Below are 17,435 nucleotides of genomic sequence, written 5' to 3' on the forward strand. Positions count from 1 at the left end.
GGAATCTGCTTCAGTTTCTGTGTCTCCCTCTCTCTCTCTCACCCCCTCCCCTGCTCATGCATTGTCTTTCTCTTTCAAAAATAAAACAAGAAAAAAATAAAAAAGTAAAAAGCTTTGATGACTGCATCACAAAGATGCCTTTGAAGAAAATGATGAATACGTTCATTACCAACACTTAATATTCATTAATTCACAAAACAGAAACATATTTTTGAAGTACAATTTACATACAATAAAATGCACCCATTTTAAGTATCAAATTCAAGCCATGAGTATTTATTACATACCTTTACAAGGTATCTCTTCTCAGGGAGCAACCTGAAAATGAAGACATAAAAAATTAAGAATTGCCATGCTAGGACACAGCACTATCTCATTTGTTTAGACTATATCTGGCAGGAGCCCCAAGGAATGCTTTGTGGAAGGATCTAGTATCAGTGCCCCCAATCTCAATTTACCTCAGTAAGAATTTGGGTTAACTTTGGACCAAAGCACAATACTAGGCATGATCATGTTATCTTATTCATTTGGGAAATTAAGGATAAGGAAAGACATCAATTACTCCTAATAGCTCTTCATAAACTCTTACAGAATCAAAACTTATCTGTTTTCTGGATCGCTCTTACGCTAGATGAAAAATTACACTCTCATTCCTCTGGCTAATAATTTTGTAAATGTTTTCAATGCATATAGCAGTTCTTCCTTTTATTTTTCAACCAAGTACTGATTAAGGAGGTGCCTTTTTTTAAAAAAAATTATTTTTTAATTCACATCCAAGGTAGTTAGCACATACTGCAACAATGATTTCAGGAGTAGATTCCTGGGGCGCCTGGGTGGCTTAGTCGGTTAAGCGTCCGACTTTCGCTTAGGTCATGATCTCGCGGTTCGTGGGTTCGGCCCCGCGTCGGGCTCTGTGCTGACTGCCAGCTCAGAGCCTGGAGCCTGTTTCAGTCTGTGACTCCCTCTCTCTCTGACCCTCCCCTGCTCACACTGTCTCTCTCTCTCTCTCTCCTAGAAATAAATAAAAACATTAAAAAAATTTTTTAAAAAAAAGGAGTAGATTCCTAATGCCCCTTACCCATTCAGCCCATCCCCCCTCCCTCAACCCCTCCAACAACCCTCTGTTTGTTCTCTATATGTAAGAGTCTCTTATGTTTTGTCCCCCTCCCTGCTTTTATATTATTTTTGCTTACCTTCCCTTATGTTTATCTGTTTTGTATCTTAAAGTCCTCATGAGTGAAGTCATATGATATTTGTCTTTCTCTAACTAATTTCACTTAGCATAATACCCTCTAGTTCCATCCATGTAGTTGCAAATGGCAAGATTTCATTCTTTTTTGATTGCCAAGTAGTACTCCATTGTGTGTATGCATGTATATATATATACACACACACCCCACATCTTCTTTATCCATTTACCTGTTGATGTACATTTGGGCTCTTTCCATACTTTAGCTATTGTCGATAGCACTGCTATAAACATTGGGTGCATGTGCCCCTTCCAAACAGCACACCTGTATCGCTTGGATAAATACCTAGTAGTACAATTGGTGAGTCATAGGGTAGTTCTATTTTTAATTTTTTGAGGAAAAGGAGGTGCCTTCTAGGTGTGTTACTGACCATATCCAAGTAGATCCACATTTGATCTGTTTAAATTATTCATAATGTATAGATTTTAATCATATCCCATGGCTTTTATCTTTTCAGACTAAAAAGTATTTTCAGCTTAATTCCATCTTGAAGATACATTAGCTCATAGCTGCATCTATGAATCTTCAGGTAACAGATGAAAATATCTTTACTAGTTTGATTCTTAATTTAAAAAATTTTTTTAATGTTTATTTATTTTTGAGAGAGAGAGTAGAGACAGAATGTGAACAGGGCAGGGTAAGAGAGAGAGACACACACAGAATCTGAAACAGGGTCCAGGTTCCAAGTTATCAGCACAGAGCCCAATGCAGGGCTCGAACCCATGAACTGTGAGATTGAGATCTGAGCCGAAGTCAGATGGTTAATTGACTGAGCCACCCAGGTGCCCCTGATTCTTAATTTTAAAAAGACAAAATAATGGCATACTTACTCATCAATACTTTTATCATAGACAGTCTTGATTCTTAAATGTTCATCAACATCTCTTTTTACAACATGATTTGCCTTAAGATGAACCTTATTTATGACCTGAAAAAAGAACATATTTGAAAACATTTTTAAAGGGACTGTATAGATTAGCCAATTGAGATTTTCACTTAAAATTAATGAACTAAATTTCGAGTGTAATACCTAGAAAAAAAATAAAAGAACTAAATAAACGAAGAGATATTTCATGTTCATGGATAGGAAGAATCAATAATGTCAGGATCTCAGTTCTTCCCAACTTGATCTATGGATTCAGTGCAATCCAAATCAGAATCTGAGCAAATTATATTGTGGAAATCAACAATCTGATTCTAAAGTTTATGTGGAGAGGCATATAACCCAGAATGACCAACACAATGTTGAAGGAAAAGAACAAAGCTGGAAAACTGATACTATCGGACTTAAAGATTTACTATAAAGCTGCAGTAATCAAGATGTGTGGTACTGACAAAAGGGAAGGCAAATATTTACTGTATTATTTAATATAGCCAAGATATGGCACACTGGCACAGGAGCAGGTCGATACTGGTTGGTGGGCCCCAGAGGGAACATGGCGTTCTTGGCAGTGTGCTTGGTGTTACTCCTCTTGGCCAGGGACTTAGCAGCCTCTATGGACTCTTTTGACTCTCTTGAATTCTGGCCAACCTTCAGAATTCAGAATACGAAACTGCAATCAGTATAAATTACCAAGATGTCTCAGTGACTTTAGCCCTGTGTATAGAAGCAACATGTCCACTTATCCCAAAGAGTGTAGTCTGTGCATGAATATCAGGGAAGATGGTCATGATATTGAAATAATCCAGATGGATCAATATCCATGATATTGAAATAATCCAGGTGAAATAATCTTGTTGATGGAGCAGTTTATGGAAGAGAACTTAGAGAAACCACCTTCAAGAGTATGCTAGTAGAATTCCATTTTCCCTTTTTCTCTTTCCTATGTTCCTTTGCATGGGATTTATTAGCCCATATTTTCTGAGAAGAGACATGGAAGACAGCTACATGCAGTGTCTAATAATTAAAGCAAACACACAAAAAAAACCTTGTTTCTTACCTTTGTTCCTTGAGTTAAGCTTATTGCTCAGGTGACTTGTGCATTGTTTTATTTAACTGGAATAAAATCAGCATTGTGTTCAAGTAAAAAAAAAAAAAAATACCCATGATATGGAAGCAGCCCAAGTGTCCACCAACAGATGAATGGATAAATAAGATGTGGTATTACACAGTGGAATATTATTCAGTCATAAAAAAAGAATGAAATCTTGCCATGCCATTCATGACAACATCGAGAGACCTAGAGGGTATTATGCTAAGTAAATTAGACAAAGACAACATGATTTTACTTATATGTGGAGTCTAAAAAAAACCAAGACAAAACAAAAAACCAAACAAATAAAAAACAAAAGCAAACTCATAAATACAGAGAATTGGTAGTTGCCAGAGAGGGAGATGGGCAAAACAGGTGAAGGGGATAAAGAAATACAAAGTTCCAGCTATAAAATATACAAGTCACAGGAATAAAAAGCACAGCACAGGAAATAGTCAATAATATCATAGTAACATTGTATTGTGACAGATAGTAACAACACTTATTGTGGTGAGCATTTTGTAATGTATATAATTGTCAAGTCACTATGTTGTATACCTAAAACTAATATTATACACCAACTGTCTTTGAATTTAAAAAATTTTTAAAGGAAAAAAATAAATCAATAGATCAACGGAACAGAAAAGAAAGCCCACAAACAGGCCTACATAAGTAAAGCCAATTGATCTTTGACAAAGGAGCAAAGGTAATACAATGGAGCAAAGACAGTCTTTTCAACAAATCGTACTGAACAACTAGACATCCACATTAAAAAAAAAAAAAAAAAAAAGAATCTGGGGGATCTGGATGGCCCAGTTGTTAAGCGTCCAACTCTTGATTTCACTTTGGGTCATGATCTCCTGATTGGTGAGATCCAGCCCTGCATCAGGCTACATGCTGATGGCACAGAGCATATTTGGGATTCTCACTCTCCCTCTGTCTCTGCTCTTCCTCTGCATATGCAATGCACTTTCTCTCTCAAAAATAAAAATTAAGAAAAAGAAGAAGAAGAAGAATCTAGAGACAGACCTTATATCTTTCACAAAAATTAATTCAAAATGATTTAGACACCCAGATGTAAAATGGAAAACTATAGGGGTGCCTGGCTGGTTCAGTTGGTGGAGCATATGACTCTTGATCACAGTGTTTTAAGTTCAAGTCCTACGTTGGGTACAGATATTTCTTAAAAATAAAATCTTTATTAAAAAATAAAATGCAGGGGTGCCTGGGTGGCTCAGTCAGTTGAGCATCCGACTTCGGCTCAGGTCATAATCTCACAATCCATGAGTTTGAGCCCTGCGTCAGGCTCTGTGCTGACAGCTCAGAGCCTGGAGCCTGCTTCAGATTCTGTATCTCCCTGTCTCTCTGACCCTCCCCTGCTCACGCTCTGTCTCTGTCTCTCTCAAAAGTAAATAAACATTTTAAAAAAAATTAAAATACAAAAGTATAAAACTGTTAGAAGATATCATAAGAGAAAACACAGACAACCTTGGGTTTGGCAATGGCTTTTTAGATATAACACTAAAGGAATGATCCAAGAAAGAAAATAACTGATATATTCAACTTTATTAAAATTAAAATCTTATACTCTATGAAAGATAACATAGGAATAAGCAGACAAGCCACGGACTGGGAGAAAATATTTGCAAGACACATCTGATAAATGACTATTACACAAAATATACAAAGAAGTCTTAAAATTCAACATTAAGAAAATGTACAGCTCAATTAAAAAATGGGCAAAAGAGGTGTGTCTGGCCAGCTCTAAGTCAGTAGAGCAGAGCACATGACTCTTGACCTCAGGGTCATGAGTTTGAGCCCCACACTGGGCATAGAGATTACTAATACACAGAAGATCTGAACAGACATTTCAGAAAAGATATACAGATGGCAAACATGCATATGAAAAGATGCTCCATATTATGTCATCAGGGAAATGCAAATTAAAACAACAATGAAACACTACTGCACATCTATTAGAATGACCACAGAGCAACCTCAAATGCTGACAAGGATGTGGAGCAACAGGAACTCTCTCATTCATTATTGGTGGGAATGCAAAATGGTACAGCCAATTTGGAAGACAGTTTGGCTGTTTCTTATAAAATGAAACACTCTTACTTGTACTTCATTACAACTGAACAACTGAGCTCTTTGGTATTTATTCAAATGAGATAAAAGCTATGTACAAAGATGTCTGTACACAGAAAACCTACACACAGATTTTTAAAAATATTTATTTTTGGGAGGGCACAAGTGGGGAAAGGGCAGAGAGAGGGGAACAGAGGATCTGAAACAGGCTCTGCACTGACAGGCTGACAGCAGCCAGCCTGATGTGGGGCTCGAGCTCACAAACCACAAGATCATGACCTGAGCCGAAGTTAGATGTTCCACCAACTGAGACACTCAGGTGCCCCTTGTACACAAATTTTTATAGCAGCTTTATTCATAACTTCTACCACTTAGAAGTAGCCAAAATGGGGGCACCTGGGTGGCTCAGTCGGTTGAGCGCCGACTTCGGCTCAGGTCATGATCTCACGGTTCATGGGTTTGAGCCCTGCATCGGGCTCTGTGCTGACAGCCAGCTCAGAGACTGGAGTCTGCTTTGGATTCTGTCTCTCCCTCTCTCTCTGACCCTCCCCTGCTCATGCTGTCTCTCTCTCTCTCTTTCAGAAAAAAAAAAAAAAAAAATTAAAAAAAAAAAGAAGTCCCTCAGTATGCTAACAGATAAACTGGTACATCCAAATGATGGAATATTATCTAGAGCTAAAAAGATGAAACATTAAGCTATGAAAAGACACGGAGAAACCTTAAATACATCATACTAAGTGAAAGAAGCCAATCTGAAAAAGTGACATACTATACGATTCCAACTATATGACATTCTGAAAAGGGGAAAACTATGGACACAGTAAAAGGATCAGCATTTGCCAAGGGTAGGGGTGGGAAGAGAGATGAATAGATAAAGCACAGAAGATTTTTAGTACAGTATAAATACCCTGTATAATACTATAATAATGGGTACATTCTTTATACATTTGTCCAAATCCATGGAATGTACCCCATCAAGAGTGAATCATAATGTGAACTATAAATTCTCAGTGGATTATAATGTGCCAATATAGGTTCATCAATTGTAACAAAAGTACCACTCTAGTTAGGGATGTTGGTAATGGAGGAGTCTATGCATGTGAGGAGGAACAGGTATTTGGGAAATCTCTGTACCTTCTTAGCAGTTCTGCAATAAAACGAAATTTGCTATAAAAAGTAGTATTTAATGAAAAAAAAAGAAAAAAAGGGAAACTAGAGACAACGGAATAAAGAGTTAAGTGCTAAAGAAAGTCCATATCTAGTGAGACTACCCTTCTAAAATAAAGAAGATATATATATATTTCAGATAAATAAAAATTAGGAGAATTTACTACCAGCACTACATTCATTTCCTGTACTACAGAAAATTCTGAAGGAAGTTCTTCATGGTCATGGAAATGACACTAGACAGTATCTTGGATCTGGTATTAGTTCAGGCTGTTATAACAGAATACCATAAACCGGGTGATGGTATAAATATCAGAAATATATTTCTCAGTTTTGGAGACTAGTAAGTCCAAGACCAAAGTGTATAAAGATTGGGTATCTGGTGAGGGCCCCCTTCTTGTTTCATAAGGCCATATTTTTTCTGTGTCCTATGGCACAAGGGGCAAAGGAGCTCTCTGGGGTCTCTTTCACAATAGTATTAATTCCATTCATTATGACTCTGCTCCCATGATCTAATCACCTACCAAAGATCCCACTTCCAAATAATCACTTTAGAAGTTAGGATTTCAATGTATAAATTTTGGAGGGGACATAAACATTGCCTCTTTTGCTGTTCTGGGAACCCGAATAGTAATCAGTTACCTACACTGATATAAAATTTCCCTAAATGATAAGGCAGGCTCATCATGCCTGAAGTATTAATAGAAACAATATAGTTTATGCTGAACAGCTATTTACTCCTCAGAGTCTGGAATTTTAGTGACTAAAATTGTGCCTACATAACCAATCTCATATAAAACTCCTGGACTCCTAGGGTTAGATGAACTTCCCTGTTAGACAACATTTTGTGTTTATTGCTACAAGTTACCGCTAAAGGAATTACGAATGTCCTATATGACTCCTCTAGGAGAGACCTCTTACAAGCTCGTGCCTGGTTTCCTCCAGTCTTTACTCCATGAGCCTTTTTGCTGATTATGCTTTGCATCCTTTCACTGCAATAAATCTTAGCTGTAAGTACAACTATATGCTGAGTCCTGTGAGTCCTCTACCAAATCACTAAATCTTGAGGTGGTCTTAGAGACTCTCAACACAATCATATACACATTTCTTTTCTTTATCTTTCTTTCAAGACATTAACTCCTTAAAGCTAAAATTATAAAATTTCAATTGAGATGTTTCTGATATACATAGAGGTAATATATATTACAACAATAGTAAAATGGTGGAATCTAACACAGAAAACAAATGAATAAACATACCAAGAGCAGAATCAGACACAGAAATACAGAACACAAACTGATGGTTGCCAGAGGGAAAGTGTGTGAAGGGACTGGCAAAATGGATGAAGGGGAGTAGAAAATACAGGTTTCCAGTTATGGAATCTATAAGTCAGAGGAATAAAAGGTACAGGAGAGGAAATACAGTCAGTGGTATTCTACTAGTGTTGTATGGGGACAGATGGTAGCCACGCTTGTGGTGAGCTTAGCATAAGGTATAAACTTGCTGAATAACACCTGAAACTAATGTAACATTGTGTGTCAACTATCTATACTTAAATTAAAAGGGGCCATCTGGCTGACTCAGTTGGTAGAGCATGTGATTCTTTTTTTTCTTTGTTTTTTTAAAAATTTATTTTAAAATTTAAATCCAAGTCAGTTAACATGTAGTGTAATAATGATTTCAGGGAGCATGCAATTCTTTATCACAGGGTTTTGAGTTCAAGTCCCACGATGAGTACAGGGATTACTTAAAAACCTTGGGGGACCTGGGTGGCTCAGTCAAAGTGTCTGACTTTGGCTCAGGTTCTCACAGTTTGTGGGTTCAAGCCCTGCATCGGGCTCTGTGCTGAATGCTTGCTCAGAACCTGGAGCCTGCTTCAGTTTCTATGTCTCCCTTCTCTGCCCCTTTCCCTCTCGTGCTCTGTCTTACTCTGCTTCTCAAAAATAAATAAATGTAAAAAAATTTTTTTCAATAAAAATCTTTAAAAAAATAGCAAATGACCAGGCTGTAAATGAAACTAGTGTTGAAAAGTTCCTATATTAACATGAATATTAACTTTAAGAAGATGTCATAAATACAAGATACATATTGTACTCATTAGCACAAATACTCAAAAATATATCACGTTTTACTATAGGTTAATTATACCTCAATTTAAAAAGTAAAGCAAAGTGGGGCACCTGGCTCAGTTGGTTGAGCATCTGACTCCTGATTTCGGCTCAGGTCATGATCTCATGGGTTCAGGGGATCGAGCCCCACATCAGCTCTGCACTGATAGCATGGAGCTTGCTTGGGATTCTCTCTCTCTACCTCCTCCTCCTTCCCCACTCACATGCTCGCTCTCTCTCTCTCTCTCCCCCCTCATTGCCCACTCACATACACATAGACTCTCTCTCTCAAAATAAATAAACATTAAAAAATAAAAAGTAATACAAAGAGATATAGCTAAAAAGTCAACAGAAGAATCAAAATAGAATACTAAAGGAAAAACAGGAAACAAAAAAGTGAAACAAAGAGAAAACAAATAGCTAAACTGTAGACCCAAATCCAACCATGTCAATAATCACATTAAACGTAAATAGACTGAACATTCCCATTAAAAAGCAGAGATTGTCAGACTAAATAACAGCGCAAGATCCAACTATTTGCTATTTGTAAAAAGAAAACCATTTTAACTATAAAAACATAAAGGAATTGAAAGTATAAGAATGGAAAAAGGCATATTATGTAAACATTAATAAAAAGCCAGGGTGGCTATATTAGTATTAGGCAAAGTATATTTCAAATAAGGTTTCCTTTTATTAATTTTTTACACCATGTAGAGATTCCTGGAGAGTGGAATGCTCTGATACGGTAGAAACTCCTCCTCCTTTCTCCATACCTTATATATAATATAATAAACCAGTAATCCAGTAGTAAATTTTTTTTCTGAGTTCCATGAGCTACTGGAGCAAATTAATCAACACAAGAAGAGGGTTGTTGGAACCTCCAAACTACAGTCATTGGTCAGAAGCTAAGATGACAACCTAGATTTATGATTGGTGTCTGAAATGGTGGGTTGAGGGGCCAGGCTTGTTAAATGGACCCTTAACCTGTGGAATCTGATGTTATCACAGGGTATAAGGTATCAGAATTGAGTTTCAGCTTGTGTAGGAAAGTTTCTTGGTAGTGTGTGGAAAAACCAACACACATTGGAATTAGTACCAGAACCTTTTACATTTAAAATATCAAAAGAAAACATTTTAAAAAGCTTATGTCCATTAATTTGCCAACTTCAGTGGAATGAAATTCTTTGAAAGATGTAACTTAATCAAAACACAATCAAGAAGAAATAACCTGAACAGACCATCATCTATTACAGAAAATAAGTTCATAGTTTACAACTCTTCTCCAATAAAGAAAACTCCAGTGGTGCCTGGATGGCTCAGTCAGTTAGGCATCTGACTCCTGATTTTGGCTCAGGTCATGATCTTATGGTTCATGAGATCAAGACCCATGTCAAGCTCTGCGCTAAGAGTGCAAAACCTGCTTGGGATTTTCTCTCTCTCTCTCTCTCTCAAAATAAATAAATAAATAAACCTGAAAGAAAGAGAGAAAGAAAAAATAAAATTCCAGGCTGAGATGGCTTCATTAATGAATTATACACATTTAAGGTAGAAACAATACTGATTATATGCAAACTCTTCCTTAAAACCGAAGGGGAAGGAATGTTTCCCAACTCATTCTATGATACCAGCATTACCCTAATAGCAAACCCAACAAAGATGGGTTTCTTTCTTCAAAGTTATTGAAGAAAAAAACCCACTCGGGGCGTCTGGGTGGCTTAGTCGGTTAAGCATCCGACTTTCACTCGGGTCATGATCTCGCGGTTCGTGGGTTCGAGCCCCACGTCGGGCTCTGTGCTGACCAGCTCGGAGCCTGGACCCTGTTTCAGAGTCTGTGACTCCCTCTCTCTCTGACCCTCTCCTGCTCACGCTGTCTCTCACTCTCTCTCCTAGAAATAAATAAAACATTAAAAAAATTAAAAAAAAAAAAAACCCACAAAACCTACAGGCCAATATCCTTCATGAACATATAGGCAAAATCATCAACAAATATTAGCAAGTCAAATGCAACAAAATGTAAAAAGGGAAATACATCATAACCAACTGGAGTTTTAATCTAAGGTGTGCAATGCTAGTTTATCATTTAAAAAATATATCAATGTAATTCACAATATCAATAAAGAAGAAAAGCCACATGATTATATTAATTGATGCAGAAAAGACATTTAATAAAATTCAACACCCACCCATGATAAAAACTAGGAATAGAAGATAATTTTCTCAACCTGCTAAATCACACCTACAAAAAATCTACAATATTCTTTTTTTCTTAAGGGCTTTTTTTTTTTTTTTTTAAGATTTTATCTTTTTAAAATCTCTACACCCAACACAGGACTCAAATTCACAATCAGGAGTTGCATGCTCTGCCAACTGAGCCAGCCAGATGCCCCAGGGATTAACTACAAATGGGGATAATGGTTCCTTTTAAAGGTGATGGAAATATTCTAAAACTGGATTGTGCTGATAGCTGCACAATTCTGTAAATGTATTTAAAATCATTAAATTGAACATTTAAGTGGATGAATTTTACAGTATATGAATTACACTAAACATTTAAGCATGAAATCACTTCAATTTTTTATAAACTATTATTATTATTTTATTTATTTTTTTTTAATATTTTTATTTCTAGGAGAGAGAGAGACAGCGTGAGCAGGGGAGAGTCAGAGAAAGAGGGAGACACAGACTCTGAAATAGGCTCCAGGCTCTGAGCTGGCAGTCAGCACAGAGCCCGACGCGGGGCTCGAACCCAAGAACCGCGAGATCATGACCTAAGCGAAAGTCGGACGCTTAACCGACTAAGCCACCCAGGCGCCCCTATTATTATTATTATTTTAAATAGGCTCCATGTCCAATGTGGGGCTCGAACTCACAGTTCTGAGACCAAGAGTCACATGCTCCACTGACTAAGCCAGCCAGGTGCCTCTATACAAACTCTTTTAGAAAATACAAGAAGATGGAACATTTCACAACTAATTATGTGAGGCCAGTATAGCTGATATCAAAAACAGAAAAAAACTTCACTAAAAAAAAAAATTATAAACCAACATTATTCATAAACATAGATGCAAAATATTTAACAATCTATTAGCAAATTGAATTCAGAGGTATATAAAAAAGGATAATATATCATGACCAAATAGGGTCTATCACAAAAATGCAACTGCTATTATATACAATTTACTATCAGTAATACATTGTATATAACTGCATTTGTGTAAACTAAGTTCTAGAAGAGGCACAATGAAAATGTGAAAAAACAATGAAAAAAAATAATTGCCTAGGATGGATGGGAGAGACTGACTGGCATGAGATAGGAGGGAACTTTCTGGAAACACGGAAATGTTCTATATTGTGGGGTTTTAAGTTTTATGTGGATATACATGATTGCATTTATTGCATTTCAATATATGTGAATTTTATCAAAACTCTTTTTGGGGACTTTGGATGGCACAGTTGGTAGAGTGTGTGACTCTTGATCTGGGGTCATGAGTTTGAGCCCCACATTACCCATAGAGATGACTTAAAAATAAATAAACAAATAAACAGGGGCACCTGGGTGGCTCAGTTGGTTGCATCCAACTCCTGATATGAGTTCAGGACATGATCCCAAGTAGGGCTCCACACTGAGCGTGGAACTTGCTTAGGATTCTCTCTCTCTCTCTCTCTCTCTCTCTCTCACTCACTCTCCCTCTGTCCCTCTTCCCCACTCACACTCTAAAATTAAAAAAAAAAAAAAACACAAAGTTAAAAAAAAATTCTTTTTGTTTATTTAGTTTTGAGAGAGACAGAGAGACAAAGCACAAGTAGAGGAGGTGCAGAGGGAGAGGGAGACACAGAATCCGAATCCGAAGCAGGCTTCTGGCTCTGAGATGTCAGCACAGAGCCTGACGTGCGGCTCAAACCCACAAACTGCAAGATATGACCAGAGCCAAAGTTGGATGCTCAACTGACTGAGCCACCTAGGTGCCCAAACAACAACAAACTTTTAAAACTAACAATAACAAGGGGCGCCTGGGTGGCTTAGTCGGTTAAGTGTCCGACTTTCGCTTGGGTCATGATCTCGCGGTTCGTGGGTTCGAGCCCCGCGTCAGGCTCTGTGCTGACTGCCAGCTCAGAGCCTGGAGCCTGTTTCAGAGTCTGTGATTGACTCTCTCTCTGACCCTCCCCTACTCACACTGTCTCACTCTCTCTCCTAGAAATAAATAAAACATAAAAAAAAATAAAAAAATAAAAGTAACAACAAGTAAAAGGATGAGGAATGGGTGGAAGTATACGAAATAAGAATGAGAGAATAATGGTAAGTGTTAAAGCTGGGTGATGAGTCAATGGAAGTTCATTACACTATTACACTTTTTTGTTTTAATTTACATAATAATAAAAACCCAGAACTTAGAGGTTTTAGTTGAAAACAAGTTAAACGTTGGGCAACTGCGTGGCTCAGTCGCTTTAGTGTCTGAATTCAGCTCAAGTCATGATCTTATGGTCTGTGGGTTCAAATTCCATGTTGGGCTCTGTGCTGACAGCTCAGAGCTTGGAGCCTGCTTTGGATTCTGCATCTCCCTCTCTCTCTGCCCCTCCCCTGCTCACTCAAGTAAACATTAAAAAAAATGTTAAAGAAAAGTTAAAGGTGTCAAAAAAATTTTTTTAATGTTTTTTATTTATTTCTAGGAGAGAGAGAGAGAGAGAGAGAGAGAGAGTGAGCAGGGGAGGGGCAGAGAGAGAGGGAGTCACAGACTGAAAGAGGCTCCAGGCTCTGAGCTGGCAGTCAGCACAGAGCCCGCCGCGGGGCTCGAACCCACGAACCACAAGATCATGACCTAAGCGAAAGTCGGACGCTCAACCAACTAAGCCACCCAGGCGCCCCGTGTCAAAAAAAATTTTATTTAATAGGCTCTACACCCAACATGGGGCTTGAGCTCACAACCTGGAGAGCAACAGTCACATGCTCTACTGACTGAGCCAGTCAAATGCCCAGCCCTTTTTTTCCAAAATGTTTTGTACTTCCCACCACCATCAAAAAATGTTACAGAATTAACTTCAGCTTAACTTGACTTAACAGAGCTATAGTCACTAGTATGAATACAATGAATATACTTTATGTCTAGGTTAAAGCTAAGACAATGGTTAGGAGAACTTGCTATTACATACTCTAAGAAGAACTAGGAAAATATTTTAAGGATGAGAAATCTCAAAAATAACTTAATAGCTTATTTTTAATATCTGAAGCATTATCACTTTGAGTTTGTTTAGCCAAGATGCATAAATAGGAAGAGTGGGTGGAAGTTTCAGGAAGAGTTTTCAGCTCTATAAAAAGAACTTTAATACTGGTGATCTCCAAAAGGCAAGGGGCTGCCTCTGGAGATAACTTCCCTATCCACAGAGATGTTGAAATGTAAACTGTAGTTTTATACACTGGCAACAACCACTAGAAGAAACTATTTAGGTTCCCTCTAGTGAGGAAGTTTCTGCAGTTCTTTGAATGGCTTTCTCTTATTGTAATTTAAATTCAAAGAAAGAAGCATAGGACTTTGTAGGATTTTTTTTTAAAGAATTCATCAGAAGTGGGGGAATTGGGGTTATGTTTTTTAAGGGTACAAACTGGCAACCAGTTAAATAAATAAGTCCTGGAGGTCTTATATATAGCATAGTGATTACAGTCAACAATACTGTATTTATAAAGTTAAAAGTGGCTGAGAATACTAAAAAGTAAGTAAAATTCAGCCAAAATGCAGTGTCATGATAAAAGCTGGACCACAGCTACAAGCCCCAAACTTAATATTTTGACACGTATATGCACAAAAGTATATGCACAGTATGCACAAAACTTTTTGGAAATTACCACAAAAATGAGTCGTCTTAGATTTCTGGGCTGAAAATTTCTAGGTCAATCTTTCTTGATATAGTATTAAGACAAATTATAAAATCAATCACAACATGCCACTCTAACCTAAGTACTGTGTCTCCTTTCCTCAAAGAACACTGATTATTGTGGGCTAAGTACTATGGAGGAATCAAAGACACAAACCTTATCCAAAGGAACCTTACAATTTAACTACAAAGACAAGATTACAAAGAAATGCCTGAGAAATAAACCTTTCCCACAATGCAGTAGTTGGTTAAGTGCCAGAAGAGAGTACAGATAAGATATACTATGAAATGGAAAGAGCATTCTGCTGGAGTGGTTTCAGTTGACTGCCTTCAAGGAAGGAACTTAAAACTAGGACTAAAAGAATGTATAGAGGGAGGAAAATGGAGTGTGAAGGAGGCAGGCACCTCCAGGGTAGGAGAACAGGGTAAAGAAAGCAATGTGTTAAAGGAACTTGAAAGTAAACCTGAATTTTGTCTTCAGAGAACTCTCCAAATCCCCCCAAATGCCTTTAGCTCTCCTATCAACTTCTTCCCAAACCTTTGGATCAGTAGTTCCCCCAGTGTGGTCTTTGGACAAGTATCCTCATCAACCATCTGGGAACTTGAACTGCAAAGTCTGGATACCATCCCAGACCTAGTAAGTTAGAAAGTGGCGGAGTGGGACAGCATTCTGTGTTTTAACAAATCCTTCAGGTGATTCTGATGCACGATCAAACTGAAAACCATTGCTCCAGAACCTACCTATGTACAACTGTCCACATAGGAAAGCTATCATGTCCTTAGCGCCTAACTCGGCCACTTGGTGCAGGAAGGGAGTTAATAGTGTTAGAGTAGGCAGTTAGTAAGGCTCTAACAGGATGCCTGGAGGCCAGCAAAAAGGAAGTTATGCCCACTGTGAGGAAGTAAGAGCCCTGTCCTGGAAGTACTCTAAAACAAAACCAAAAGTGACCGCCATCTTGACAGCTGAGTGACCTAAGCTGACAGTAGTATCATTAGCATTGCGGTTTTGAGGGAACTCCGCCTCTGAAATCCGCGCGAGAGTTCCTTATGAGGTAAATAAGGCAAGAAAAAGGGCAAAACGCAGATTCCTGAAGACCACCCTGCTTCCAAGAAATCTTCACTTCAAATAACGAATATTCCCTTTGTTAACTGTCAATAAAAGAGAAACGCAAAACCAGTGAGCTCAGCTATTCCTTGAGCGCACCCACTCCCGCATCTCAAGAGTGTACTTTCACTTTAATAAACTTTCCTGCTTGTACTGCTCATCTACTACGTTGTGTCAGTCTTTGAATTCTTTCTCCTGGGCAACCAAGGGCCTCCAGCGACATCTTTTGGAGGGGGTAGGTCAAGGCCTCAGGGCCCAAGGTCCATCTGGCAACAATAGTTCAGTCTCTGGCACAATTTATTTCGCTTTCTTTTCCAATACATCTTGTTCCAACAACTACCCGCTACATCTTTGCCTCCCGTGTTACTTTACCCTCACAGCGCGCGCTCCCGCCCCTCCGTCGCCCTACCTCAGTCTCAGAGGGGACGCGGTGCCGGCAAGGAGGGGAACTGTCCAAGGAGACAGGAATAGATATGGCGCTTGCCCAGAGGCCGCCCAAGAGCAGAACGCTTCGGACCCACAAAGAACTGCTCCAGCGCCACTGGCTAGGGCAGGGGCCTGAGTCAGGTGAGACGGCTCCTCCACCCCACTCGGCCGCCATCTTCGGGCCGAGCGTCGTTACCATGGAGTACGTGACGTCTCAGCCCCATCTCTAGTCCCGCCCCTTGGGGCAAATGGTACAGTCGGCGGAAAGACGCTTTTTGATTGGTTAGCATCACCCGGCCAGTTCACCGCGGATAAGAACTTCATCACGCCAGTCGGACCCCAATGCGCGAAGCCGGCCAATAAATGCCGTTTAGCGGCCCACTTTTGATGGGGTGTGGGAAGACTAGTGGGTGTTGATAGTAAGGGGGTGTTGATAGTAAGGGGGTGTTGACATGAAGCCCATTCTCTTCGTTATTCTCGAGAAGACTGGCCTCCACTAGGTGCCAGGTAGCTTAATCTGCTGCAGAATCTTTACTGGTTAGCCCTCTTGTATAAAAAAAATGGAATGGAATTTCCATTTTTATTTATCCTCAGCCACCAATTTTAGGCCCATTTCTTAAGTCATTTCTTGTAAAATCAATGAGTGCTCTACTATTCAACCTCATCCCTTAACTTCTATAAAAATCAGTAATTATGGGTATCTGGCTGGTTCAGCAGGTAGAGCATACTACTGAATCTCGGGGTCCTAAGTTCAAGCCCCACATTGGATGTGTAGCCTACTTAAAAACAAAACAAAAATTGCAACTGCATTTAACCCAGGAAGAGACTAGGTGGACCCTTACCATTAAGTAAACTCTACCTTTAAACTAGGCCATAACTATAAAAAATTGAAAATTGGGAGATTTTCTTGTGGTTCTTTTAACGATTAAAACTAGTAACTGGAAGCACTGAATTGGAACAGTCATTTAACAGGAACTGAATACTGTCAATTACTATGCTAAAAACTGTAGGAGTAGAAAAGAAAAACCCTAAGAATGTACAACACATTTGTAATGATCATATACTCAAATTCAAGGGTGGGGTATTCTACCACTAATGGCTCATTACATAATATCTATCATGCCACAACTAGTGGAACTGGGATTCAAAACCAAATTAATCACATTCAGGACATGTGCTCTTTCTGCTACAAGATCACAAAAAAGTTTCTGGTTTTCAGTGTTCTGTTGGGGAGAGGCTGTTTCAGTGATCCTGCCAACAAAATGCTAGCCAATTTCATTTCTCTGAAACATGGGATTTCTTCAATGGGAACTTTGACTTGAGAACTATCTTCGCACTTAGCAAACCTCAATATTTGGGAACAGAAATACATAATGCATCCTCATTTACAAGTGCCATATTATTACTAAAGGATGAATTTGCATGCAAGGCTGTTTCATCACTTCCA

General features: G+C 38.5%; 1 protein-coding gene across 3 annotated transcripts in view; it reads right to left on the reverse strand.

Annotated features, from left to right (window-relative positions):
• The window catches only part of LMLN (leishmanolysin like peptidase), an 87,157-nt gene extending 70,910 nt beyond the window's left edge, over nucleotides 1-16,247 (reverse strand). For 2 of the 3 annotated variants that reach the window (XM_039253039.1, XM_039253038.1), the window contains exons 1-3: nucleotides 15,972-16,247; nucleotides 2,081-2,178; nucleotides 288-318 (exon numbers count right to left, since the gene is read on the reverse strand). In XM_039253039.1, the coding sequence (XP_039108970.1) occupies nucleotides 288-318; nucleotides 2,081-2,178; nucleotides 15,972-16,187 (345 nt within the window). In that variant the 5' untranslated portion in view covers nucleotides 16,188-16,247. The remainder of the gene's footprint in view (nucleotides 1-287; nucleotides 319-2,080; nucleotides 2,179-15,971) is intronic. The other variant, XM_039253036.1, reaches the window with a different exon arrangement.
• Between the last annotated feature and the right edge of the window lie 1,188 nt (nucleotides 16,248-17,435).

This window comes from Hyaena hyaena, unplaced genomic scaffold (assembly GCF_003009895.1).
Source record: "Hyaena hyaena isolate Hyena2069 unplaced genomic scaffold, ASM300989v1 scaffold_434, whole genome shotgun sequence".
Taxonomy (NCBI): domain Eukaryota; kingdom Metazoa; phylum Chordata; class Mammalia; order Carnivora; family Hyaenidae; genus Hyaena; species Hyaena hyaena.